This window comes from Macrosteles quadrilineatus, unplaced genomic scaffold (assembly GCF_028750875.1).
Source record: "Macrosteles quadrilineatus isolate MER2022 unplaced genomic scaffold, UCM_ALF_1.0 Scaffold_2__2_contigs__length_208266976, whole genome shotgun sequence".
In the NCBI taxonomy this organism is placed as follows: Eukaryota; Metazoa; Arthropoda; class Insecta; order Hemiptera; family Cicadellidae; genus Macrosteles; species Macrosteles quadrilineatus.
Window position 1 is genome coordinate 156,764,764 of NW_026542595.1, and position 27,901 is coordinate 156,792,664.

Below are 27,901 nucleotides of genomic sequence, written 5' to 3' on the forward strand. Positions count from 1 at the left end.
TTTCAAGCATTTGTTTAGTTATAAGAAACATAAAAAGTACTTTTCACAGCAAATTTTTTATGTCAAAGTCTTGAGATTTGACTAACAAAAATAAAACAACTGTGCAGTTTGTAAAATGTGAACAGTTGGTTTATAGCAAACTACTAAAGAAAAATCAGGGCAAAAAATGTGTAACGATTTCAAATAATTGCTTTCAATAAAACCAACAAGAAAATATTAAACATTAAAAAGGAACAACAACTTCTGGTCTGTTAGGGAAAAGTGTGTGCAGTTTATTCACAAGTTTATTCTAGAATATGCAAGTTTTTATATTTTGTGATTTTATTTTTTATTTAAATACATATTGTTTCAAATTTAAAAGTTGTTATCCGTTCACAAAATTAAGGCCGTTTAAGGAGAAGGTTTCTTGAGTTCCCCCAGCAGTTTTTAGTTTATTATTTCCCCTGATCAGCTGTCTGCTTTTCAATGTTATGAGGGGTGGAGGGATGGGATTGCTTTCCCTCAAACCACTGAGCCGTGACTTGCCCACCAAGCGTCCCACCAATGGCACGCCTCAGTGTTTTTTATATAGTGCGAGTACTGGCTTTGCGCCGGAACTCATTCGGTTTGGGTCTGGCAGCAGTCCTGCAGACCCCGGGGCAATTTTTCCGCTGTCGAGCACATTTTCGGCAGAAGGCGAGCGACTGTCAATTTAACCTGTCAAACTTTGTCGTTTTCTGAAGGCAAAATATTTTACTTCAGACAATTGCTTTATTTTCCACACCAGCGAATTTTGAACATGGTTTAAGTGTTTTGCCAGTCGTCAGATGAGGTCCCAGATGAGAGGCTTCATTCTGCTGCTTCCGGAGAGGGTCGCCCGGGGAGACACTACAACTTCTCCTTCTTCGGGCTGCCCGTCACCCTGCTTCTGGGACCAGTAGAACACTACGCCTTCTACCACCACCGCCTACCACCAGGAAGGACAATGACTATGATGTGCAAAAGGAAACCGCAAGTTTTATGTTTAGGCATGAATATTTAAAAGGACTGTTATTTAAAGGGGCCCCAAAATAATTCATCTTCGGTTATTTATGTGTCATAGTCATCGTTATTTTTTAATTGTTATTTATTTAATTGTTATTTATTTAATTGTTAATTCATTCAAAGTTTATATTGCAGTTACCATCCTTAAATTATTAGTTAGGCCTAACTTTTTCACAGTTAAGTTACCATTTGTAATCTGGAAGGGTAAATTTTTTGAGAAAAGTGTTATTTAAAATTGATAAATTCTTTGGATGGGGAAATGATCGTTGTTTGATGTTATTTGTAGATTTTGAAAATTATAGGCTTTGTTGACAACTGTTTGTTTTTTGATATTCACCCACGGCCTTTCATTTTGTTAGGGATGTGGGGCGGCCACTCGCACTGTCACTATGGGGGGGCATGCTTCCAAAAGTCGTTCGTCTGGGGGCGGTGCGAGGGGTCGGCTCAGATGGTAGCAGAGCGTGGTTATTTGTGCTCTATCCACGAAGGGCCGTGGTTGGATTTGATTTTTGGGTGATGCTGGTCTGGCAGTCTTAGGAATTTTTTGAAGAAATGTTGTCGTGGTGGGGTAAGCACACTGTTGAAGTTTTTTATTAGGAGCTCGCCCTTGGCCGAGTCACCGGGTGGAATCTGGTTAATGACTTGCATCCTTTGGGAGCAAGAGTGTCAAAAGCATGGCCAATCCCAAAATTGAAACTGTGTGTGTGTGTGTTTACCTCATCACACAAATGTTAGGTGTTGTTGTTTAGTGTATGTATGTATGTGTGTATGTGGTGAGTGTAAGCCCGTGTTTTTGTTTTGGTGGCTAAAGCGGTGTGTATGGGCAGGTTCTTCTGTTTGGGACCTCATCTGACTGTAGGCATTTCAGTCCAGAGCCTTTAGTTAGTTAAGTTTGTGAATTGTTCGTTGTAAAAAAAAAAAAATTTTTTTGTGTGTGTTTTGGAAGGTAGGTAGACCGACTGACTGTGAGCAAAATGGGTTTGTTTGCTCCACTGCCCAATCCCATTGCTGGGGTTTTGAGCGACATTCGCCCGGTTGATGGTTTAGAGGTGGAACCTTTGTTAGAGTTTTTGGGAAAGGTGTTGCACCTGAAGGAGTTCCCAGGCATGGAGGACTCAGTAGTGTTGGAACTGCTGGTTCCACTCTGCCTGAGACCTCTTGGTGACAAATTGTTAGATTGTTTGAAACGGGGAGTAAATTTTGACAATTTTCACAGTGAAGTACTTGAGCTCTTTGTCCCCTTCAGGGTCATGGAGAGATTGAAGGTTGAGAGAGTGTTTCGACCTCAAAAATTGGATGAATCTCTCAGTCAGTATGTGGGTGACATTTGTGGCGTGTGGCGTGTCCTACGGCTGGGCATCCCTGAAAACCAACTGGTGGACATTGTCTTGCAGGGGTTGAAGCCTGAGGAGCGGTCCAGACTGATTTTTGCTCCAAAGCCTTCTTCTTTTGCAGACCTGGATAGGTTGGTCATCCTTTCACGGAGCGTTCAAGACGCTGATTGTCAGAGGGAGCACGTTGCGGGGCATCTTCCCCGGACTGGTCCCCATCCCGCTGTAGCATCCGTGTGTCGAGGTCCTGAAACACCGCAGAGACAGAGGCATCCTATCGTTTGCTTTGGCTGTGGTCAAACAGGTCACATGAGACGAGAGTGTCGTCAGAGGGTTAATCTTGGGACTTTGTCCAAAACCCTGAGTAGCTCACAAGGGGAAAGTTTGCCTAAACCGCCCTGTGAGAAAGCTGTTTTGGAGAAAGTCAGCAGGAATTTGGTTTCTGTGAGTACTGCCCCTTCTGGGAGTGCTGGTTTTGGGGAGCCTCTGTCGCGGGGAATGAGGGAGCTTGCATGCATGGGAGTGAAAGCGGCGCGCTCAACTTGCCCACGACTCAACATCTTCTTAGGTAAAACGGTGCAGAAGGCCCTTGTGGATTCTGGGTCAGCCCGTTGTCTCATTTCCCTTTCCCTGTTTGAAAATCTAAAATCTTCTGGGCTAATCAAGCAAGTTGAGCGAAGTACACACATCTGCTGGACTGCATCAAAATCCCCACTTCCTATCATCTATGAAGCCCGTTTGAAATTCAAGATTGAACATTTTTCTTGGGTTTGGAGTTTTTGGGTAGCCAAGGACCTTTGCATTCCTGTCATTTTGGGAGCGGATTTCATCAAGCATTGTGGCCTGATTTTGGATTTAGGCAGAGGCCAGTGCTTCTTTCGTTTCGCAAGACGGGTGCTCATTCCTTTTGCGGATGAAATTGTGGATGGTGCAGCTGTGGTCGAGCCTGAGACACCCAGCAAACCAAAAGTTGATCCTTTAGGGCATCTGACTCCTGGCGAGGCTGAAGCAATCAGAACATTGTGTTCTCGTTTTCCTGAGGTGCTGACGCCAAAGCTTGGAGTCACCAATCTTTTGGAGTACGAAATCCGTTTGACTGACACCCGTCCAGTTCGTTCTCATCCTTACAAACTTGCTCCACCCAAGATGGAGACACTCCGTGGAATCATCAATGAGCTTCTTGAAAATGGGGTAATTGAGCCTTCTCGCTCAAGTTACGCAAGTCCAGCTTTTCTAGTTCCAAAGCCAAATGGCAAGTCTCGAATGGTTCTAGATTATCGCAAGTTGAATGCTCAGATTGAAATTGACTCTGTCCCTCTCCCTGATTTGCACTCTGCGTTCGATTGGTTCGGTAAGGCCAAGTATTTTTCCGTCTTTGATTTGAACCAGGCTTACCATCAGATTCCTTTGAAACCTGAATCTCGACCTCTCACTGCCTTCTGCGTTCCGTGGAACTTGTACCAGTTCACACGTGTTCCCATGGGCCTAGCTGTGGGGGCCCAGACCCTCACCAGACTTCTGGACTCCATCTTCCATGACGTCAAGTTCAAATTTGTGTTCAACTATCTTGACGATCTTTTGGTGTACAGTGAGAGCTTTGAAGACCATCTGGTTCATCTTGAGGAAGTCATGAATAGGTTGCTTAGGGCTGGCCTTACCGTAAATCCCGAGAAAGTTAGTTTTGCTCAGGCTGAGATTTCTTTCCTAGGTCATCTAGTATCTTCACGAGGTGTCTGTATCGATCCGGCTAGAACCCAGGCTATCAGGGAGTTTCCTCCTCCCAGAGATGTCAAAGGCATTGCCCGTTTCATTGGCATGGTGGGTTTCTACCGGCGTTTCATCCCCAATGTGGCTGAGTTGGCGGCTCCTCTCAATGAGCTTCGGAAGAAGGGCGCCAAGTTTGTTTGGGGTGAAGCACAACAGATGTCTTTTGATCTTCTGAAAGAAGCTATCATGCAACCCCCGGTTTTGGCGATGCCAGATTTCAGTCAAAAGTTTGTTTTGCAAACCGATGCTTCCTCCGTCGCCATTGCGGCTGTGTTGTCTCAAGAGGTAGATGGTGTTAGGCAGCCAATTGCGTATGCCTCACGCACCTTGAACCCATGCGAAAAGAAAAGCTCTTCTGTGTATGAGTTAGAGTGTTTGGCTGTTGTGTTTGGAGTGAATAAGTTCAGACGTTTTTTGGAACATAAAGAGTTTTTGCTGGAAACCGACAACCAAGCGCTCTCGTGGCTCCTTGCACATCCTCGCCAGCTTGGGAAAATTGGTCGTTGGGTTGTCCAGATATCTTCCCTAAAATTCCAAGTGCAACATGTTCGAGGCACGCAGAATGTGATTGCTGACACTTTATCAAGGATGTATCACTCACCTGACGACCAACCTTCTGATCAGGAGGAGCACACTGGGTGTGCCGTGCTCCTGGAGTTTCCCCTTGCCTTTTCTGAGTTCATCCCACATCAGTTAAAAGATCCCGAGCTGGCTAAGATCATTGGTGAGCTTCAAAATGGGGGAGCCCACCCCCCATATTTTCTGTCCCAGGGTGCCCTTTGTTGTCGAGACCGACAGCGAGGTAAACCCAAGGTTGTGCTGCCTAGTCTTCTTGTACCCATGGTCTTTGCGTACTTTCACTCTTCCCCTGTGGGTGGGCACTTAGGGATTCACAAGACCATTGCGAAGGTTAGGGACATGTTCATCTGGAAGGGTATGGACAGGGACATTGCGGCACGAGTGCGTTCTTGTCAAACATGCTCGCTAAGCAAGCCTGCTCAGAATACCAAGTATGGGTTGTTGTCATCTGAGGTGGCGGAGAGACCTTTGGAGAAGGTTTTCATAGACTATGTAGGGCCTCTCCCACGTAGCAAGTCAGGAAACAAATTCTTGCTTGTTTGTGTGGATGCCTTCTCCAAGTTTTGTTGGCTTTTTCCTTTGAGGAACGCCACTGCACAGCTCACCGTGCAGGCACTTCGTACCCATTTGTTCCAACACTTTGGGATACCCGCCACCATTGTTTCCGACAACGGAACTCAGTTCGTTTCTCACCTTTTCAAAAGAATGTGCTTTGGGCACGGTATCCGCCATGTGACCACTTCCCCTTACTATCCACAGCCTTCACATGCTGAGAGGTTCAACAGAAATCTTCGATCCGCTCTCATAGCTTTTCATGCTGACAAGCAGACCACCTGGGATCAGGAACTTCCTTGGATTCAATTTGCTTTCAATACTGCACACCATGAGAGTCACAAGGCGGTCCCTTTCGAGCTGTTGTTGGGCTATCCACCCAATAATCCCTTGGCAAATGTGTGGAAAATTGGCGACCTTCTGCCACCCCCTGGTGCGGCCAATGTCAAGGCAACTTGGCAGGCGGCTAGGAGGAACTTGATCAGAGCTAGGGAATTGGTACGGAGGAAGCACAATCGAGGTCGGTTGGACAATCCTTTCCAGGTGGGGGATTTGGTTTTCTGTAAGGCTCATCCGGTCAGTTCGGCCGTGGACAAGAGAGCCGCTAAGTTGTCTCATCGGTGGTCAGGTCCCCACCGCATCTTGAAGTTCTTGACTCCTGTCTCCGTGCGGCTGGGAGATCCGCAGACTGGAGAAGTTTTCCGGAGGGCTCACATTTCTCATCTGAAGCCTTTCCGGGGAACAATTCCGTAGGTCATCTTTCTTTACTCTTGTGTCTGAGTGGGAAGTGCACTGGGCCAGAGAGCTTGATCACCTCTTCTGTCCCTTGTGCGCTGCTGAAGATTTTTCCCTAGTAAATTTTCCAGCACTGGCCAGTGCAAACCCTGGGGGTGAGTAGTCCCTCCAGTTGAAAGACTTTTGGCGTTCCCCACTTCAGACACTTGAGTTGATCTGTGGTGTTGAGATCTTCTAGAATTGGGAGAGGTTGTTTTTCTTTTTTTTTTGGAGAGGAAGTCCTCCTTTGGGGGGGGAGGTTGAGCCGTGACTTGCCCACCAAGCGTCCCACCAATGGCACGCCTCAGTGTTTTTTATATAGTGCGAGTACTGGCTTTGCGCCGGAACTCATTCGGTTTGGGTCTGGCAGCAGTCCTGCAGACCCCGGGGCAATTTTTCCGCTGTCGAGCACATTTTCGGCAGAAGGCGAGCGACTGTCAATTTAACCTGTCAAACTTTGTCGTTTTCTGAAGGCAAAATATTTTACTTCAGACAATTGCTTTATTTTCCACGCCAGCGAATTTTGAACATGGTTTAAGTGTTTTGCCAGTCGTCAGATGAGGTCCCAGATGAGAGGCTTCATTCTGCTGCTTCCGGAGAGGGTCGCCCGGGGAGACACTACAACTTCTCCTTCTTCGGGCTGCCCGTCACCCTGCTTCTGGGACCAGTAGAACACTACGCCTTCTACCACCACCGCCTACCACCAGGAAGGACAATGACTATGATGTGCAAAAGGAAACCGCAAGTTTTATGTTTAGGCATGAATATTTAAAAGGACTGTTATTTAAAGGGGCCCCAAAATAATTCATCTTCGGTTATTTATGTGTCATAGTCATCGTTATTTTTTAATTGTTATTTATTTAATTGTTATTTATTTAATTGTTAATTCATTCAAAGTTTATATTGCAGTTACCATCCTTAAATTATTAGTTAGGCCTAACTTTTTCACAGTTAAGTTACCATTTGTAATCTGGAAGGGTAAATTTTTTGAGAAAAGTGTTATTTAAAATTGATAAATTCTTTGGATGGGGAAATGATCGTTGTTTGATGTTATTTGTAGATTTTGAAAATTATAGGCTTTGTTGACAACTGTTTGTTTTTTGATATTCACCCACGGCCTTTCATTTTGTTAGGGATGTGGGGCGGCCACTCGCACTGTCACTATGGGGGGGCATGCTTCCAAAAGTCGTTCGTCTGGGGGCGGTGCGAGGGGTCGGCTCACCACCTACATTTTGTGAAAGGAGTATAAAAACGGGGTTACAAAATTGTCTTTAAAACTCCACAAAAAGTTAACAAAAATTCACATTTTGAAATCACTACTGCTGTTCAGAAACTGAATGCAGATTAAAAAAACTTAACTTGTATCTGAGCTAAAAGATGGGGGAAGTTTGACATAATCTTCTCCAAAGAAGGGTCAATGATGAATTGAAAAAATATCTGTAAGAGGAGGTTTGCCATCTCCAATAAATCATCTCATATTTCTCCCAGGGCCAGGTATACATAAAGAAATGCTGATATAGAGCAAATATACAAAGCTTTACATTAATCTATTTGCTAACTATAATCTAATTACTGAAAACACATATATAACGGTAACAGTTAATAACAGTAAAACCGATACCAAATAGAAGCGTTTTAAATTGTTTATTTTCAAAAAGAATTTGCCATGGTTCAGTTAAAACTTTGAAGAATTTTGCAAATATAGGTATATATCAGTGAATATTAGAGTAACAGAAAAAAGTAAAAAATATAACTACAGTTTTAAGCTTATTTTTTTTGCAGTTCATTGGCACTCATTAGGTTAGTTGGTTTGAATCCTTTTTAACAGAACCAGGATGATGTTAAAATTTCTTATGGATCTCAATCAAACAATTCTAAATCGTCTGGTCCTACTATCTGCACATAACAAAAGTTTTTCACTTATTCAATTCAAGCATTTTTTTCATTTAATCTACTATTGTCTATATGTACAGTATGCTTTTAAATAGTCTAAATTGAGTTAGTAAAAGCTTCTGCTTTGGCTTTAAGAACATTTTGTAGGTTAGAGAAGGAGTGAATTCATGCAAACATGGTTACAAAAACCTTTGTACATTAAACACTGTGCCAAGAGTATTTTTTTCACTGAGCATTAGATAGTTACTATCTATTTATACAACTTAGGCTTCGGCTGCAAAACTTAAAAAAGATTCAATGGTTTATAAGACCTTCCTGAGATCGCTGATTGTTGTGAGGGGCTTGAGGGTTTTGTGCTAAAAACAACTAAGTTATAACATTTAGTATCAATGTTAATTGAATAGCATTACAAAATTAATAACACTACGTCACTATCCGTATATCTCTTGTGGGATTTATTTCAAGCTCAAACATATCAGATGAAGTTAAAATCATTGTGTATACAGTACTGTACTTATATTTGAAAGATTATTTTACAAATAAAGAAGTAACAAATTATATGTACAACTAAAATCTTTCTAAAATACTTTTAGCTCTTTATAAAGTAAGAGCCTAAATTTCCATACTTTGTATTGATAGCTAAATATAGCTTTTAATCTTGTGTTTAAGAAATTCTAACCATACTAAACTAATACATTGTTAACTCTATCACTTGTATTACAATAATGTAAAAGTTAGGAACTCTTTCTTTGCAAATCAACGGTCCAAAGAGAAGACAACGGACACAAAGAACTATTTTTGAAGTCACTATCATCCTCACAAAAATTGAACGGGTGATGCTGAAAATATTTTTTTGTTTCTTTTCCCTCAATCTCAACCGTGGGAAATAAATAAATAAATAAATAAATAAATCTTCAGGGGGGAAGGGTATTCTGTAGCATCTCATACATCAAATCTCTTCATTAGTTTAATCTTCAAACTATATGATTATAACAAGTTGATTATCTTCTTCTGAATCAAACATCTTGGAAATCTTGTATTGTCATGTCATTTGTGTGCAAGAGAACCACAGCCTCACTACAAATGATCCTCGATATCCAAATCCTGAATATCGTTTTTCCATGAAATGCCGACTTGTAAAATGTTGTTTGTAAGAGTGAATATCTCTTAGTTTTATTCCGAACTAACTGAGACCGAACACTGTTCAAGCCAGTGGAAATTTGGAATAATAGATTTTTTGTAATAATTGGTCATAGCGATCACTGATGATGTTCACAGTTTTGTCGGGAGACATTTCTGGTGTCTCTGTGGCCATAAAATATGTTTTAGATTTCGTTGTGACTGCAGAAGATATTCACGACTTTGCAGTAGCATCAGAAGATTTTACAATTTGGCCGCCATGACAAACAAAAAATGTTTTCGTTACTGCCCTGTTTGCAGAAGATGTTCACAATTTCATTGTGACCGCATCGAGCTTTTGTTTTTTTAATCCTGGAAGGATGCGCAATCAAATATTTTGCCCCAATCCAGGGTGATATTCACGGTTTTCCCATGAATGCAAGCATAAATGCAAGGATGAATGTATGTTCTTGTTTCCTGTGTGACTGTGAAAGTCTTAATTTCATCATAGCTTTGTACTAGTCTTAAAAATAACAATAATAGTTTCCAAACTTTAGTTTGGAATAGGTCGATTTTTGATTATTGCAATTCTACTGTATCCGTATTACTACAGTAGACTCCCCTCTTATCCGGACTCCTCGGGACCGAGGCCAGTCTGGGTAACGGGTTTTCCGGTTAAACCGACGTCCCCAAAAACTCGTTAAAACGGACCGTTTAAATGCATACTGTATACAGTATTTGACTTAAATTTAGGAGAGCATTGTATTTAGACACGTGATTACTGGTCTTAAAATCTTTCCCACGAGAACGGTCGTTTCAGTACCGCCCACTTCCTGCCAATCTACTCCAGTTAAACCGATGTGCTGATAAAAATTGTCCGGTTAAAGAGATGTCATTTCTGCCGAGTTTAGTCCGGTTAAACCAATGTCCGGTTAAAAGATGTCCGGATAAGAGAAAATCGACTGTATTAACAAAGCTTTAACGTTAACTTAAAAGAGACTTCACCTTTTAATTCTTTGTAGCTAAACATTAGATTTTGGTAGTGTTTTTAGAATCACTTATACATTTTACTATCAGGTAATGTAAAATAAGTTCAGTTTTATAAATTAGCTGAAAATCATTTGTCAAAATCACTTCAAACGAAATAAAACTGTCCTTTGAAATTCAAGTAAACTGTTTTTACTATAGGAAAGTGCAAGACTCTTAAAATATTTTATTTTGACTCTGAAGAGGAAAGCTTTTATCTGAAGAGGTTGAACCAAACAATATATTGTTTCAATATACGTATAATTTTTGAAGACACAAGAATAATTTCCTGAACATCTAAAAATAAACAGTTATTTTTTTTACCTATATAGTAAAAAAATGTAAATGTTATCCTAAAAAATAAATTATCATAACAAATCACTCAATTTAAGTTTATTTTGAAATTAAAATAACATTTTATAAATTAATCTATATCTAAATTTATTTCATGTCTTAAAAGGAAAAAAATATTATATATATTTTTTAAGTTCCCAATATTACAATGTATAAAATCTATTTTATACTTGTAAAAAATCATGATTGATCACTTATGTATGTTTTATTAATCTACAATATAATCATAAAATGTTCATTTTTGCTGAAATAAGTTTAGACATTATCGTTGTCTTCCACGATCGCGGCAAAATCATGAACATCTCCCGCGGTCCTATAGACAATTGTATCACATAACAAATTAATGACAAATTTAATCCATATATAAATTATTAATTAATTCAAATTCAGATGGGGACTCCATGTAGGTGCATAAAATATGTGTGAAGGATAGTGTCGAATGTTGGGACATGATCTGTGTAACTTTATTTTGATAATGAAAAAATAAATCTTAGCAACACAGCTAAATTTTTAGGAATTGATGTAGATAGTTTATTGAATTGGAAGAATCACATTCATAACACCTCTAAAAAGTTAAATTCAGTATGTTTTCAAATGTTGGTCTTAAGAAATGTTGTTGATTTACACACTAGACTAATGATTTATCACGCTTTATTTTCGTCAATTTTACAGTATGGAATAGAGCTTTGGGGCGTCACATCTGATTCGTATCAACTTTTTAAACTTCAAAAAAGAATACTTAGAATTATGACTTTTAAACCCGTAAAACATTCTTGCAAACAACTTTTTAAAGAACTAAAGATTCTAACCGTCCCTAATTTGTATATTCTTAAATGTTTATTGTATGTGAAATCAAATTTTGAAAAACTCCACAGTGAAAATAATTGGCACAATTATAACACTAGATTTCATACAGATTTTCAATATCCTATACACAGATTAAATCTTGTGGAAAGGACACCTTCTTATATGGGTAAAAGATTTTTTAACAATTTGCCTGGGTACTACAAATCTATAATAGGATTAGTATCTTTTAAAGAAAAAAAATTTGAATTTTTATTGGAAAAGAATTATTATAGTATTGGTCAGTTTCTTGAAGATAAATCAATGTGAATTGTTTGTTTTGTTGCCTACTATGTATTTATTTTTACCAATATAAGCTAGTTTATTTTAGTATAGTTTGACAATGTCACCTGTTTTGTCTGGCTGTGCCAGAGCATAAAAAAAACGTTTTGTGACAATAAAGATGACTTTGATTTTGACTTTTAACTTTGTTACTGACTAAGATCAGCTGTTTAAGTAGTCCGGATCATTGATTTAAAGCCCTATGATGATCAGGGACAGCTGCGTCCAGTTTTGAACCATCAAAAAGCTGATGATTTTTCTCAGGATCGATTCAGCGACCTTTTGATTGTTAGGGGATTACTAATACTACTCAGCTATCCAGCTCAACTTGGTATGTTGTCAATTCCAAAATAAGTATTAGGCAGATCTATACATGTAATATTGCAACTGAAAGTGCTTTCTCCAAGTTGTAGATTTAGGGAGAAAAATCTTCCTCCTACTTTTTTTTACTTTTGTAAAAAAAAAAAAATTAAATCAGTGACGTAGTTTAATCCTTGGCTGTCTAAAGTAAGCTATGGTGCACTTGCTGAAAACGTGTTGATTATAAATGGTGAATATTATTTTAACCCATGCAATTTATATCAGGCGTGGACTACTATAAAATTAAAATTAATGACAAAACTCCTTAGCTAAAACTATTATTTATAAAACATACTGTAAAAAATTATATAAACTTAATAACAAACTGTTTATTAAATTTTCATTCTTGATTACACACAACATTTTCACTATCAAAACATTTCCACAACTGTGATTTTTATTAACGTGTGGTTTTTATTTTTTCCCACTTATTATTTCAGGAACTTATTATTTTTCCTGAAATGCACTGAAAGATAATCCGTTTTTATTGGTATGAGAACGAGAGAGAGAAAGAGACAGGAAGAGAGAAGAAAGGATACCAAAGCTATCATGCGGGAAGCTAAGCAGCGGAGGAGGTCTATTCTACGAGAGGAAGTTTAGTTACCTGTGCTAGCTGGAGCAGTGGAGCCAGGACCACAGCAGCTGTAGCCTAGTAAGTGTAACTCAACAATACGATTAACAACACTGCGACAATCTCACTCGCTAACAAAACAAACAAGCTACATGACTAAGCCCCAAGCAATAGTATGTTTAAATAACTAGTGGAAACCACAATAATATAATTATGGTTTTTAGGCTTTGAGATACTTTGAATTTGAATTTTGATTGAAAAGTTAAATATCTTAATCAGTTATTTATTTTATTTTTATCATGGATTGTGGATTTGTCTCGTGATGGATATAATTTTCAAATAAAGGGGGAAAAAAACCTTTCTGTGTTACTATCTGAGCAATCTGTATAACGTAACTATAGTTGTTTAGTGTTGTGCTGAGCACTTGATGTTATAACCTGAAGATGTGCTTTATTTTGAGAACATTAATCAGCTTGATGTCCTTAACTAAAGATGGATATTTTGGACCAATAATCCTACTACTATTATTATGATTAATTATAAACCAGCTTTTGGCGTATGAACCTGTTTTATGCTCAAAACTAAAGATGCTCAATTTTGGATTCACCACAAAGCAACTGTAGTTAAATTAAAGTGTGCTTTACTTAGAAATGATAAATTATAATGAAAGTTAAGGGTTGATTTCTATATAAATTATTGTGTCAGAATCTAATCGTGTTATAGAAAAAGCTAAACTACCCAGAACTAACCTTGTGCAACCTGATGGATATTTTTTCATACGGTAGAAGATCAACAATTGAAGAATGGTTGACAATTTGGTTTGGTATAAAAACCATGCAAAAGTTTTAATGAAAAAGTTCAGATTTAAAATTGGAAATCTCTTTGTAAAATATTAAACGTTTTTAACTTATACAATTGAAAAAAGTAATGCAAAAAAACAAGAATAACACTACAAAAAAGCATTAAGCATAAATATTGTGAAGTGTCTTACAATTGGTATTTGTATGAACCTAAGACATAACCACTTTGACGTTTATACTTTGCATAACGAAAGCTTAGGATATTAAAACACAAATGTTATTACATAATCTTTAATTCATTACAGTTTTATCAATAGCACAGTAAAGAATTATCCTTAACTTTGTACAAGTATTTAATACTGTACAATTTAATTGTAGTTAAACTCTTACATTTCAAACATTCATTATTATTTTATAAAATTAACATGATTCACTCAAAGAGCAACAACATTCACAAGAACATCTGATGCGATTATCTACACATTGAAGACTTTGGAACATTCACCCCCAAACAAACACTCTCATTCATGACGTCTTATTGTCACCTAACTATACCTAACAGGGTAGAGTATAAAATATAAACTAACGTTTTAATTTAAATAAACAGCCCACTTATTTTGATTTTTAATCAAAAGTTCATTGGTTTCAATGTTTGTGAGGATTGCAAAATAAAATCAAAATTTAAATTTCTTTAAAAACATGAAGCATAACTTGATGATTTTAATATATTTTAAAACCAGAATATATTTCATGAAACCAATAACATTGTAATCATCAAGTAACAAGCGAGAATATCTTTAAAGAAGGTTATTATAAAACACAAACTAAAAAGATTACTATAGTTAGTACCCAGAAATAACTAATAACACATTAATCAAGACTACAAACTCAACGTTGAAGGTACTTGTGAAAAATAAATGGTGGTTAAATTATAATAAGTACAACCATGCAAACAACAAATAATGAGAATAAGCACTCAAAGGTGTGTGGCAATAAAAACGGATTGATCTTCATAAGTGGAAACTTAAAATAACTGTGAAAAAACTGTTGTCAGTGAAAAAAACATGCTTAATCTATCATAGACATGCGATATACCTCGTTACAACTTGTACTAAAGATGTCATTATATACTAAATATGTAGTCAAACATGGAAACAGAACGAATTAATCTATTAAGCTTAATTTTATTTTTGTGTTTATGAGAAATCTACAGTTTAAAATTGACAATTACTTAATACAATCTTAAACCCCCGATTATTTGGGACACTTAAAATGTATCCATATTTTGATTATATGGTCACAGATATTTACTTACACATATACAGTTGGGTCCCTTGAAAACGTTGAGAAAAAATGTAACAATACTGCTTTCAGATAATAAAAAAAAGATTTATAAATAAATAGTAAAAAGTTCAAGTACTTATAAAAACACTATTGGTTATGATGAAAATATGGAACATGTAACTACTTTAAATCTTTAATTTATTATTAGAATCTTAATAAGTTGTAATATGAGGATGTTTTAGTTGATTAAAAGTTGAATATACAGTTTGAAAATAAGTAAAAAAAACTGGTATTTATTTTAATTATCTTCTTTGTTAAAATTATTACATGTCTTTTTTTTGTTTAAAAGTTTTTGTACAGAAGAAACAGGTGTAAGTTAGTTATTGATATGGTAAATAAGTCTTTTCTAAAAATGAGACAATAAAGTGAGCTTGTAAAAATTATAAACGCATAGAGTACATCGATGGCAGTTTCATAAAATTATAAAAAATAATATCCTCCCTAATACTATATAAAACATTAAAACATCTATAAATTAAGTATAATACTTTGTCAGAAAGTCTAAAGCGTTGTACAAAAGTTCAATTCTTTAAGAATCATTTACATATCTTGGTTGTTCATAAGTTGTAGTATAGACATTGTAAAACAAATCTTATATAGATCACTAACCTAACACACTGCCGAACATTTCCTAGAATCGGCTTCAGTTCAAACAACTTAGAAACACCAAAATACTGGATATATGATACCAAACCACTGTTTAGTCCCAACAGATGAGACGGAATGATATGTTAAAAGTTCAAAACAAAAAATCACAGACAGCGGAATTAATTAATGTCTGAGACAAAGAAGTGAGGAAACTAAAAGCAGAGGATGCAAAATCGAGGGCAAATCCTGGGTTGAAGAGCTGTTCTCGAGTGGTTCTCCATAAATGGCAGAATCTATCAGAGGAAAACATTTATGTATTTTCAAAATATATTGTACGTCTCAATACATTTTGTATAGTTTTATTTAAAAGGATAGGGAGTTTAGCTAATCAAACTGAGACAATTGTATATTGAGATTGAGATTAATATACTGAACGTTGAAAAAGTTATCGTTGATGTAATATTGTTGTGACAAATGATGTTTTTTACTACTGGTAACTCAAAAACACACATTTTATAAAATCTTACACTTGGTCCAGATGTTGAAATCAAACATTGAGTAAAATTTGGGAGAAAAGTTATAACAGTGTAGATGAAAAATATGAAATATCAATTTATCTAATATATACAATTTTTTTAAAAGAAACAAAATATCACTTAAAATGTTTTAAGCAAACACAACCATACTCATTGGGCTTGTCAAAACCTTTTCTGCTACACTATAGCACCTGCATTGAAATTTTATGCAAAACTTTAGAAGTCTAGAAGCTCAGAAATCTACAATGGTCGGATTGTATAAAAAGTTGGTTAAAACAGGCAACTTTGTAGGATACAATAAAAATAATGTTTTTTTAAATATTACATAAATGAAAATGGATCATCTATAAATGGTTGGTTTTGGAATGTTTTCTTAAGTGTACTGTTCTCAAGTAACATTAGAGCTATGATAATTGATCAAGTACTTACATATCCGTATTTAATTGTACTGTAGAAAGACATTCTATCGATAAATATCCACACAAGTGATTGAAATAATTCTATCTAGGCCTACCTCTTTAATCATAATATACAAAGTTTCTTAAAAAGTCAGCTTTTAATTTTTCTGTATGGATTTCTTTGTGGTTCATAACAAAACTAGACTTGCATGTACAGTACACATTGTTACTGCAATAAGACTAAGAATGGAGACCACTATATTCCAAGAAAAGATCGTTTAAACCAACCAGTTAAAAAATTTAAGGCAGTAAAACCGATCTTTATTTTTTTCCAAGTAGGGTTGGGTAAAATGAGCAATAATTGATCCAGGGGTCAGTTTTTAAGAGAAGGTCTAATGAACTCATAATTGGACAAGTAAATCATATTTTTGTTCTGTGTCAACAAATGATGCTACAATAGTAGGGACACATTTCGGGAGTGATGACAAGAATGATCTGTGACATGATGTAACTACTAAACTAGTCCATATTAGATACCATGAGTGAAGCCATTGATATTTAAATACTGAAGTAGACATTCAATCTATTTGAACCAGTAGTAACCCAATAGAACATAGTTGAATGTGTCATAGAGAGCGCTACTTACAAAATTCAATTTTATCTTTTAGTTTTGGGTACTAATAATTTAAAAGGTGGTATAATAAGTTCTCGTTTTAATTTGGCTTGGTTAAAACATTTGCATACTCGACAGAAATCAATAATTGGCATCAGCACGCTCTGTGGGTGGCTCAATTCAACTACAACCCATTTTCTAAAAATAGCAACAACTTTCACATAGGTTAAGCATAATTCCACCAATAGTCACAGATGAAACAAACTAAAAGTTTTGGAAAAAAACAATTTATAATAGTGGCTTTAGATTGACCAGCCGTTGTAGAAATTTGCAATTCTCGACCAATGTATTAAATATGTCCTACAAAAATAATTTTAGTCTAATTTCTACTACTTTAGGCTGGCTGTACTCACCTCTAGCAGTCTTGACTACGAGTTGACCAGGAACACTGAACCCGATGATGTTATGTGCTCGGATCTCTACTTTGTAGAAGGTGTCCGAGTGGAGACCTCTCAGTTCGTACGATGCCACTTCCAATGATCTGTGTTCCACAATCACACATGGTTCCTCTGTCTCCACCCACTCATTGCTCACTTTCTGTACCTAGGGGGAGAGTTGATGGGTTAATGATTGTTTCAAGAGAAACTATCCAAATTATTATCAAAATTCCTGGAATTACATATAAGGAAACAACTGATATGGAGAACACAAATATTTGAATCATTTCAGATTTTTAGGTGGTACTTAATAATAGTGAAATAGTTTTTGACTACAATATTATCGTATCACTCAAATCAGTATCGTAATAGCACCAGTCGATTTGTAATCAAATATAGTCAGGTTGGGTAGCAGGAAAATATTTCAGTTCTGGCAGACAGGCTGCAATTTTAGGTGGTTATAGTATACAAGTTTCTGAACCTAAAACCGCCCAGACCCCAATTTTTAAGGACCTCAGTCGTCCGTAATGACGTCATCAAAATGGCGGCCGTAAGAGGATGTTGAGTCCCCATGAATTGGCTATAATGACCGAATGCCTGAACCGATTTTCATGAAATTTGGCACACAAGTGCTTGAATACATTATCTCAGCCTGGGTTGAAAATTGTTAAGTTTCATCAAGTCATTTCAAAATGGCGTCCATTCAAAACTAAAAAAAATATGAGGAAAATAATTGTGAATTGTTTTATACAGGGTGAGTTGTAAATGAGTTCCCCTCCCTACTTTTTTATACATTTCTTAAGATATCAACTCCGAACCACGTCAGATAATTGTAGAGTAGCGATTACTTCATTTCGACTAGTTTTTATCTTATCCGTTTTTTGTTATCAAGCTTTCTTGATAAAATATAACAATTATTTTGATTTAAAAAATGTCAATATTTCAAAAACCAAACATGACAATGAAAAACGGATTGCGGCATTGAATTTAACATAAAAAAGTAGTTCAAAATGATGGGTCACAACACCCGCCTTCATATTTAAAATAATTTATCACATTTCAAAATGACGGATCCATGATGGCGGCTGAAAAAAATACATCCGTCATAACCGAGTGAAAATAGGTCAACAATGAATGGTGGTGTCCACTTATCTTTATCTAGCACTACTTTGAGATTATGGCCTTAGTTTGTAAATGCACAATGTTATAATGGACTAAAATAAAGTTATAAAAAAGTTCTCATAACTTTAAAATGGATCAAAATTTTTTTAAATGGATTGCAGCATCGTATTCAGCGTAAAGGTTTTGTTTGAAACGGTGGGTCACAACCCTATCTTTACATTTGAAAAAAATATTTTTGTATCTAAAATGGCGGATCCAAGATGGCGGCCAAAAATGTAAACCCAGTCAAAATGAAGTACTTGCTACTCTACAATGATCTGACATGGTTCAAAGTTGATATCTTAAGAAATGTATAAAAAAGTAGGGGGGGGGGGAACTCATTTAAAACTCACCCTGTATAAAACAATTCACAATTATTTTCCTCATAATTTTTTTTAGTTTTGAATACCCGCCATTTTGAAATGACTTGATGAACTTGACCATTTTCAACCCAGGCCGAGATAATGTATTCAAGCACTTGCGTGCCAAATTTCATGAAAATCGGTTCAGGCATTCGGTCACGTTATAGCCAATTCATGGGGACCCAGCATCCTCTTACGGCCGCCATTTTGATGACGTCATTACGGACGACCGAGGACCTAAAAAATTGGGGTCTGGGCGGTTTTAGGTTCAGAAACTTGTACTATGACCACCTAAAATTGCAGCCTGTCTGCCAGAACTGAAATATTCTGCCACTATATGCAGCTATACGACCCCACTAATAAGGTCCTTTGTTGTTTGGTCAATGCATTCTTTGAAGTGGTACATTGTTACACAAATTAAGATAGCATGAATATATAATTTAAAATAATAGTATTTAAATGCAAGAAGCTACACTCAATACATTTTGTAAAACTAACAATAATACTCAACCTGTTAGTGCATCAAAGTTTCTGAATACAATATTGATAAAATATTAAATCCAATTTTTAAATTGAGAACCATGATAAATAACTCAATAAGACAATCTTACCTGGCAGTATTTGATGTCATATCTGTCAATAGGCTCTCCGTTATCAGCTGGTATTCTCCAAGCAAGTTCATATTTGTTGTGGTAAGGACTAACGATGTATTTTTCTTCTCCAAGAGTAGGATGAAGGATTTTCGGTTCTTCAGGGAAAGATCTCTTTGGCATAACCACTGTTTGTTGGGCGGCCCAATTGCTCATTCCAACATCATTAATCGCTGCGAACCTGAAGACATAAGTTGTTTGTGGTGCCAGGCCCTCGAGAATGTATGGGGATCCTGAAACATGAAAGCATAAAAATGTACTGAGTGGGAGAAACTCTATTGGAACGTGGTCAATTCAAGTAACAGTATTTTATAAGCCACTTTCAATGTCCAGGCCTTTTAGTAAGAACTGTTGAATGTAGTTTTCACCTCAAACTTAGCAAAAGAACTCAGTACAAACCCAGAGTAAGTAATCAAATAAGTGAATGTTTTTTTTCACCAGAGGACATGATCAGATTCCAGATCCCGAAACGTTGTGTATTGTTTTTTACCATTCTGATGGAAAATGCCAGAAACAAAACATTGAACAACATTAACTCACCATCACCAACAATGAACTTCAAACAAAGAAAATAACTCTATTAATACTTTATTTGTAGAGAAAATTGAGAAAAACCATTTATAAGAATTTTTACGGTAGTAGTCTATGCTTCAGTTCTGGTTATTGTAAAAAGATGTACATTTGTACACATACTATTGAGTTGTACCATTGATTATTGGATACTGAAGATGTTACTAATACAACTTCAAAGGTCAAAGGTTGTACACACAAATCTATGGGAAGGAGGGAATATGACCAATTTCAGGGTAGAGTGTTTGCTTTATATCTCTGTCAAACTTAGAAACTGCAACTGTATACACTCATGACCTTCCTAAACACAACTACATAGCATAATTTACAAACCAGCCTTTTTCAATAAAACTTGTGTTTGTAAAACCTATAATGTAAAGAAGTTCTAACCATAAGCCCAGGTCTTGTTCCTTGCTTCCGTCCATTGTTGGTACTCTCCTTTGTACTGCACCTGGAACGCTTTGATAGGACGCCCTCCGTTAGATGAAGGACCCTTGAAGGAGAATGTGATCGTTGTAGCTGGAACAATAAATAAATATTGTAGCAGACTCCCTTTTAAACCATGAGTAAATGACATTTGATTCCCAAAGATAATCATCTATGAACTACCATATACAACAGATAAAATGAACATTAATTGTAATCCTCAAGCTGTTAGGGAGAGCTGGAGTACCTAATGAAAACAATTGTCATAATTTATAGCAGGGATGTCTAATTAAACCCCCATAGATACTTCTTACAAAGTGGTTTATATAAAATACAAAAATTTGTGTTATTTTTACAGTGTTAGCAAAACGGGAGTGCCGATGGAGACTAGGTCAAGTCCCTTCACACACACGCACCCCCACAGGTCTCCATCGGCACTCCCGTTTTGCTAACACTGTAACTTTGTATGCTCAGAAACATAGAGGATGTTTTAGTCGAGTCTATTAAGCTATGTAAGTTGAACACCCCTGTTCTATGGATCCAATGAATCAAAATATCTTTTCAAAGTAGGTATTTTGTTAAATGCAAAAAATACCAAGAGAACTATTTATTCTTGTGAAACACATACATTTGTGTCAAATTACAGTGTGTGTCATAATTATGTTAGGACTATTTGTTGCTTCACCTGTTATGACGTCTAGTATTGCTTGAAGTATTTGTCCAGGAGCAGTAGCTTCTGTAAGCTTTATTGTATGCCAGACCTCTCCATGAACGTTTCTTGCAGTGCATTTATAGACACCGTAGTACTTCAAATCTACTGGAGTTACCTGTGAAATTACAAAACAATGCAATCAACCGGAAATTCCTTCTGGAAATAAAATACTTCTATCTAATAAAGATTGTAACAGCAGCCGTTAAAATATTTCACCCACTGTGAAATTTATAAATTTACCTGACCGCATAAAAACTCAACTGTATTCCTATAGAACAATAATTGAATATGCTTTGTTGATCAAAACTATCGGAACTCTTAAAATCAATAAGGAAAATTGCACAAAACAGTAGCACAAGGGTAGTTTTTTTGAGTTGATGAGCAGGACTATATTGCTGGTTTCAGACAGACTGTTACACTATCCTACCACTGCAGTCACCCCTGGCTTGTCCATGTAACTTAGACTGCAAAAGGTAAACTAACTAAGCACCATCAAAGACTTATTTTTGTTAACAAAAAAATTTGTGTTAGTTAAAATTGATTACTGTTATCAATTTAACACAAATTTAATGCACTTTTTTAAATCATTGTTTTTTTGCTTACCAGTAGAGAGCTCCAAGGGCCATTGCCGAACTTTTTAAAGTTGGGATCTCTCTCGATGTCTCTCTCGTTGAGTTTCCACGTTATGGTCGCATTGGGTATGGACTCGGCTAGACAGGTCAGGTTGACGGGAAGTCTGTTCCACGACCACGCTTCCTTGATCGGTGTGTTGTCAAAGTTTGGAGGAAACTCCACTGTCAAGTGACCGTTCTTTCTCGACTCACCACCCTGCAAGATGAAATTTTGATTGTAGAACATTATTTAGGGTATGGGTAGCTTCAACAGAAGTTTTTTTTACAAATTGCAACTTTGGATTTAAGTTTATCGTATAGATTTTATTTTTAGAATAATAATTAACATATTTTGGTAATGGAGAAAAGTGGATAAGAAATGTTAGAAAATACTCGGAACCAAAATTAAGTAATGTACAATTCAAAAAATCAAATGCAAGAAAGAATTTTGGAAACAAATTTAAAATTTCATCTTTTTACGGAAAAATTAAACTCCTAGTGTCATGACAAAATGGAGAGAGGAAAGTATCACTTAGTTATCATTTTGAAAGAATACAGTATTTAAAAAGTGATTGTTAAATTAAATAAAAAACAAGATGTTAAAAATGGTGAGTATCTTTCACTTGTAAGCTTTACTTCTAATAATAATATATTACTGTGTGCCTGAATTTTTTTTAGAGGAAACTTAAATAAATAAATCATTGTTGAAATGATTTATTCAATCCCCCTTACTCGTTTATATTTTCATTCAACTACATGGTTAGAAGTTACAGCATAGAGTTTATTCATTGGTCTTGCGATCATTGGGTCAAATAGATGGTTTTGACTAAACAAATATTAATCTTAGTCAGGAACAAAACTACAACAAATCAACCCTTCTCTTATGATAGGATTAAAATATGCCAAGTTACATACCTAGACAAGACTATTTTGTCCTATTACTGACCTTGTTTCTTGCTATGCAGTTGTATAGTCCGTCATCAGGTCGGGTGAGCTCGTCAATGATGAGGTGAGCCTCGGTAATTCCGTCGCTTCCAACACGATTCTCTACGACTATCCTTGGGTCTGCGGGCTGGGATCCTTTGACCATCTCTAGAGGAGCTCCAATCTTCCTGTGGTTTGAAAGTAACAAATTAAATTTACAATACATTTCACTAAGAACAAGGCACAAGGCTAAACAAAGAGTTTAATTCGTTAGGGCCAAGAGATTTTGTTTGGTTTAGCCTTTATCCTGACTGTTTTCATCTTATAGATACACAGATATAAAATCTTTACAAACAAGATTTCAGTGAACAAACATAAAGTAAGTATAAGTAAAAATTGGCAATGTTTGACCAGAAACTCACAAGAATCCAAACCTTTATTTTTCAAAATTGACCAGCCCTGGTTTTTTTAGGTTTACCGTTCACACCAAGCTTTGCTATAGACAACTCCTAAAGAGTTGTGAACCAGACTTGACTTAGACAAGATTCAAATCCTTGATTTACAGCACTATCTCTTGGCTCGTGGCTAAGATAGAGAAGGTGACTGAAGTAGAAAGAAAAATATTTTAGAAGTAAACTAAGAGAACATATCCATGTGAATTAATTACCAGAAGGTGATGGAAGGCTCTGGGTTACCAGTAGCTCTACAGACAAGTCTAGCTCGACTCCTGATTGGCAGAGTGATGTTCTTGATGTCCATCACTTGAGGCTTAATGACCACCACCAGGTTGACGACTCGCTCCATCGAGCCTGCCGCGTTGGCAGCCATACATCTGATCTCACCGTTGTCCTCTTTCGATACTCGTGTTATTGTCAGTACACCTGATAACATTCGTTTGTATTATAATATGCTTAAGTTTTGTACTGCTCTTGCTAATTTAAATGTAAAAATGGTGATGGAAAGGTTCAAAATGGCAATGGAAATTATTTGATTGGAAAATGATTGATATAGAGACGACAATGGAGAACTTTCCTGGATGTCTTATGCTCCCATTGGATTGAAAGGAATAAAATCAATTAAGTCAAGTCTAAGAAGATATATACTAAAAAATTGAGCTCAATTAATTATCAAATATTTAGCCTGTTTTCCAAATTTAGATCTGTTGCTAGTAGGAGTCTCAATCCCGGGCTAAAAATTTAAAATAATAAAATAATATAATCCCGGGATTGATCCTGGGATCGGCTAAGAGAAATCCCAAAATCCCAGGATTGGATTGAAGGCCCGGGATTGAGACCCCTAGTTGCTATCCTAGTATTTGGTGTCTTGCAATTCGGTGTAAGGGGGATTTGTTCGATATTGGCAAACACACAAAATTACAAGGTATTTGCACCACTCTCACCTAAAAGCAAAGGTTTTAAAAAGTGTTGACTCCAGGAATATTTGTTCTACGCCAGAAACAGGAATATTGTTCTACAAGAATATTTACATACATTATTAAAACAAAAGGCAACTAAAATATAAAATATAATGAAAATTGTTTAACTTAATTACAAATTTTATTTTGCATCCAAAAGAGAACAGCAATAATTTAATTTGAAAGGCATCTGGACTCTAATAATTTTAGCGGAAAATAACAATCAAAATGCTAAATAAAACATTAGGCTACCTGTGTTCTCATTGACGGTTGACCGGCCACTGCTAGCCAGGTTGAGATCGTTGTCGGATCTTATCCAAGAGTAGTGAGGTTTGGGTTTGCCTCTGGCCATACAAGTAACACTGGCAGACTCTCCCTCTACAACCTCCACAGTAGTGGGCATCTTGTCATCAAACGATGGCGGAATGTGAACCTGTAGACAAACACAACGTCTAAAACATAGCTGCTAAAGACAACATTATGCTTACTCTAAATAGATAGGGATAGTGCTAGCCTTGTAATTAGGTAGCTCTTTCAATCTTAAGAGGGTGTAGGCTTGTCCACAAAGAAACTGTAAATGTTCTTAGGAAACAGATCATTTAAGAAAAGGACATGTCTTAACTAATGTAATGGTTCAACACTCACATAGCTGCATGGGTTTTTTAGTAGACTTTGGATAGAGAATTACTTGGTCTTAGTGAATATGGTTTTCATACAAGTTATTTCAAAACTCCTAAAAATATTTCAGTTCTTTTCCAATGACAAAAGATGTTTTTACAAAAGTTTCTTGATAAAACTCAAATAAAACTCCCCCAAGAATTTGATTTTGTCAATGCTATACAATGAGTTTGCCAGTTAAGAGTATCTTGTCTGATGTGCCATTGGTTTGGTATACATTTCAATAATGTCTTCTGACTTACAGATTTTTCCTTTAAAACATTCACAGCAAAAGTATACAATTGGAGAATATGATACAGAAATAATTACAATTAATTCATTTTAATGTGAATTCACAATTATCTTCTGACATACAATTCTGCTTTGTGATGCTATCATCTTTTACCAAAGAAACACGAGACAATCTTAGCCTCTGAATGTTCTTATCACATTAACACTTCATCTATCTTCTCGCTTCAAAGATATTTAATTTATGAAGGCCTTTTAACAGTGCTTTGTTACTTAGCAGAACCCTTCTTGGAGATTAATTCTGATCATTAGTTAAAATCATCTTTCAAATTCCCTTTATCAAACTTCAAAGACATTTTAAGCACACATACCTCACACACTGCAAGTGTTTTTTAACTACTTCATAGCAACTTTTCTGTAAAATCACAAAACATATCTACAAACAGTGTGTAATATAACATTGGTAATTTAGAACTAAATGTCTAAATATGAATAGTCCTAATCAACCTTTTTTAAGATTTCAAGTTTATGAATGCATTTTTGTGTTTAGTAGGCCTATTGCTTTAGTGCATTGATGTTGACGTTGATTGATGTTGAATGAATTTTTCCTTTCAATAGCAAGGTAAACAAGACTAAAAAATCACACCACTCATTCTTCACTTACCTCCATTCATACTTGGCTTAAAATACCTACTATTGTATGGTCCCTATTTCAGATAAAAGTATTAAAGTAAATATAATCTTACCCAAGTAGCACACATCGTTGGCCCAACGTTGGGAAATGGTCGGCACGGTTGGGAAATGGTTGGCAGAAATTTTAACGATTTGCCAACGTTGGCCCAACGGAAACTGGTATTCGTTGGCCCTACAAAGGAAAGAATCGTTGGGCCTTCGTTGGGCATTCGTTGGGTTTAAGTATAAAACATTCTAAAACAAATTTTAACAAATTGATTTATTTAAAAGTACATTAATGTTATGGCAGCAGAATACAAGACAAATATTGTAAAAATTTGGATCAATAATGAATGTAGTCAGATGATGTTGTGATACTAGATACAGTGGGGAACACCTGCTTAACATATAATAATATTATTATAATTCATTTTTTTTTTATTATTCTTAAACTTATTTAAGCAAGTTTTTAATAGTTATAGAGAAAAGATTAATTAATTATATAACAATCAATTATAACAGTAGCCTACTAATCTAATGGTAATTAAATAATCTATATTCAAATACTAGTATCCTCTCCAACTACCAGAAAAACAATTCAACTACTTGAGGCCTAAACAGATTAACAGAATCATATTATACTGTAGCAATCAAAAATATTTAAAGTATTAATTGTGACCATTGCACCTGTCGGCTACTCTTTTACCACTTGAAAACACTCTATATCATAAGCACAGTTAGCTCAGAGGTAAGGCGTGAGGCTCACATGTCGAAGGTACTGGGTTCAAGACCTGTCCCGGCCATAAAAATTTTATGTCGTTTTATTTCCAAAATAAGTTTTTATGAACTATTTAATCAATTTACTCAACTCATAATTATGCTTTTCATACAAAATCTTTATTATTTTGTGTTTTTTATGTTTATGCCCAATGGGATGGTTGGCCCTCCGCAAAAATTGGTTGGTTGGCCAACCGTAAGACTCTGAGTGCCAAAACATACCGTTGGCCAACGATCGACTGAAACGTTGGGCCAACGATTTGCCAACGATTTTTGCTACTTGGGTACAGTGTGCAATTTATCACTCTTTGGTATTAATACAGAGGACAATCGTAGTTCACAAAAATATTATTCTATTTGCCCAAAATAATTTTAAAACTTAGTAATACAACACCTATTTTTTAAGATGTCTACCAACAAGAGTAACCGGACATAATATTACTACTAAGGCCAGGGACACACTTACCGGCAAAACCGCCGGACGCCGATCCGGCGGCGCCGGAGCATGTTGAGATATACAAGGAAGGCATGGGGCAGGCCACACTTCTCCGGTTCGGCGAATCTGCCGATCCGGTGGGAAAATGCTCCGGCGAAACCGCCGGATATTCTCTACCTTGCCGGACCGCCGGATCGGCGGTTTCGCCGGATCGGCGGTTTCGCCGGAGCAGTGGGTAGCGGGGCATTGTGCCTTATGGAGATGAACACACTTACCGGCGAAACAGCCGGGCTGGGTCGACTGTCCCCACTCCTCAGTCGTGGTTCAACCCTCGAGGGTGGTGATTATTTATGATTTTTATGCAGTGTCCAAGTGGTGTATTTAGTTTTGTTTTGCTATTTAGTTAATTTAGTTGTTTTTTTTAGTTTGTTTATCTGTATATCATCATGGTAGATGTTGATATGGATTTACTTATTAGTTTGGTTCATGAGAAACCAGAACTTTGTGATAGGTCTTTGGAAATTTACAAAGACAAAAACAAAACGAGGGACAGCAGCAGCTGGCGACAAATTTGTGCCGCACTGAATTCAGCCTTTCCAGCGTCTCATGTAAATGTTTTGTCCTTGTATTTGAACTGTAATCTTCGATAGTAGCACGTTGAATGAGGGGACAGACATTCAAAAATAATTAAAAACTTATTTTCTTCATTTCTCAACTGTAAAAATAGAGTGTAAAAAGCTCCATGTAGCTGTCTGTTCTCAAGAATAGGATGCACCCAAACAGTTCGGTGGTGTTTTCTCTTCCTTCTGTGGTGGATCAAACACAGCAAGGCCAACTTTTGAGGTCTCGGCAGTACCATTTTTAAGACTAAACTGTACTAGTCTAAGACGAAACTGATTCAGGGTTCATTGCACTTTATTTATTGTCGCCGGCTCCGGCAAAATAGTTTTCGCTGGAACAAGTGTGTTCTGACCCTCAACCTCCGGGGGATCCGCCGGATCCGGCGCTCGGCGGTTTCGCCGGTAAGTCTGTCCCTGGCCTTACACATGAAGATGATAAAATATACAGTGATAGAAAAGTCCCGGAACGG

General features: G+C 36.5%; 1 protein-coding gene across 2 annotated transcripts in view; it reads right to left on the reverse strand.

The window, feature by feature from the left end:
- Positions 1–27,901, reverse strand: part of LOC128986810 (fasciclin-2-like) — a 297,561-nt gene that overhangs the window by 7,030 nt on the left and 262,630 nt on the right. The window contains exons 5-13 of one of the 2 annotated variants that reach the window (XM_054407343.1): positions 24,273–24,453; positions 23,274–23,487; positions 22,629–22,794; positions 21,675–21,899; positions 21,045–21,186; positions 20,324–20,452; positions 19,325–19,596; positions 17,167–17,356; positions 13,557–15,499 (exon numbers count right to left, since the gene is read on the reverse strand). In XM_054407343.1, coding sequence (XP_054263318.1) covers positions 15,390–15,499; positions 17,167–17,356; positions 19,325–19,596; positions 20,324–20,452; positions 21,045–21,186; positions 21,675–21,899; positions 22,629–22,794; positions 23,274–23,487; positions 24,273–24,453 — 1,629 coding nt within the window. In that variant the 3' untranslated portion in view covers positions 13,557–15,389. Of the gene's footprint in view, positions 1–13,556; positions 15,500–17,166; positions 17,357–19,324; positions 19,597–20,323; positions 20,453–21,044; positions 21,187–21,674; positions 21,900–22,628; positions 22,795–23,273; positions 23,488–24,272; positions 24,454–27,901 lie in introns of those variants that run through there. The other variant, XM_054407342.1, reaches the window with a different exon arrangement.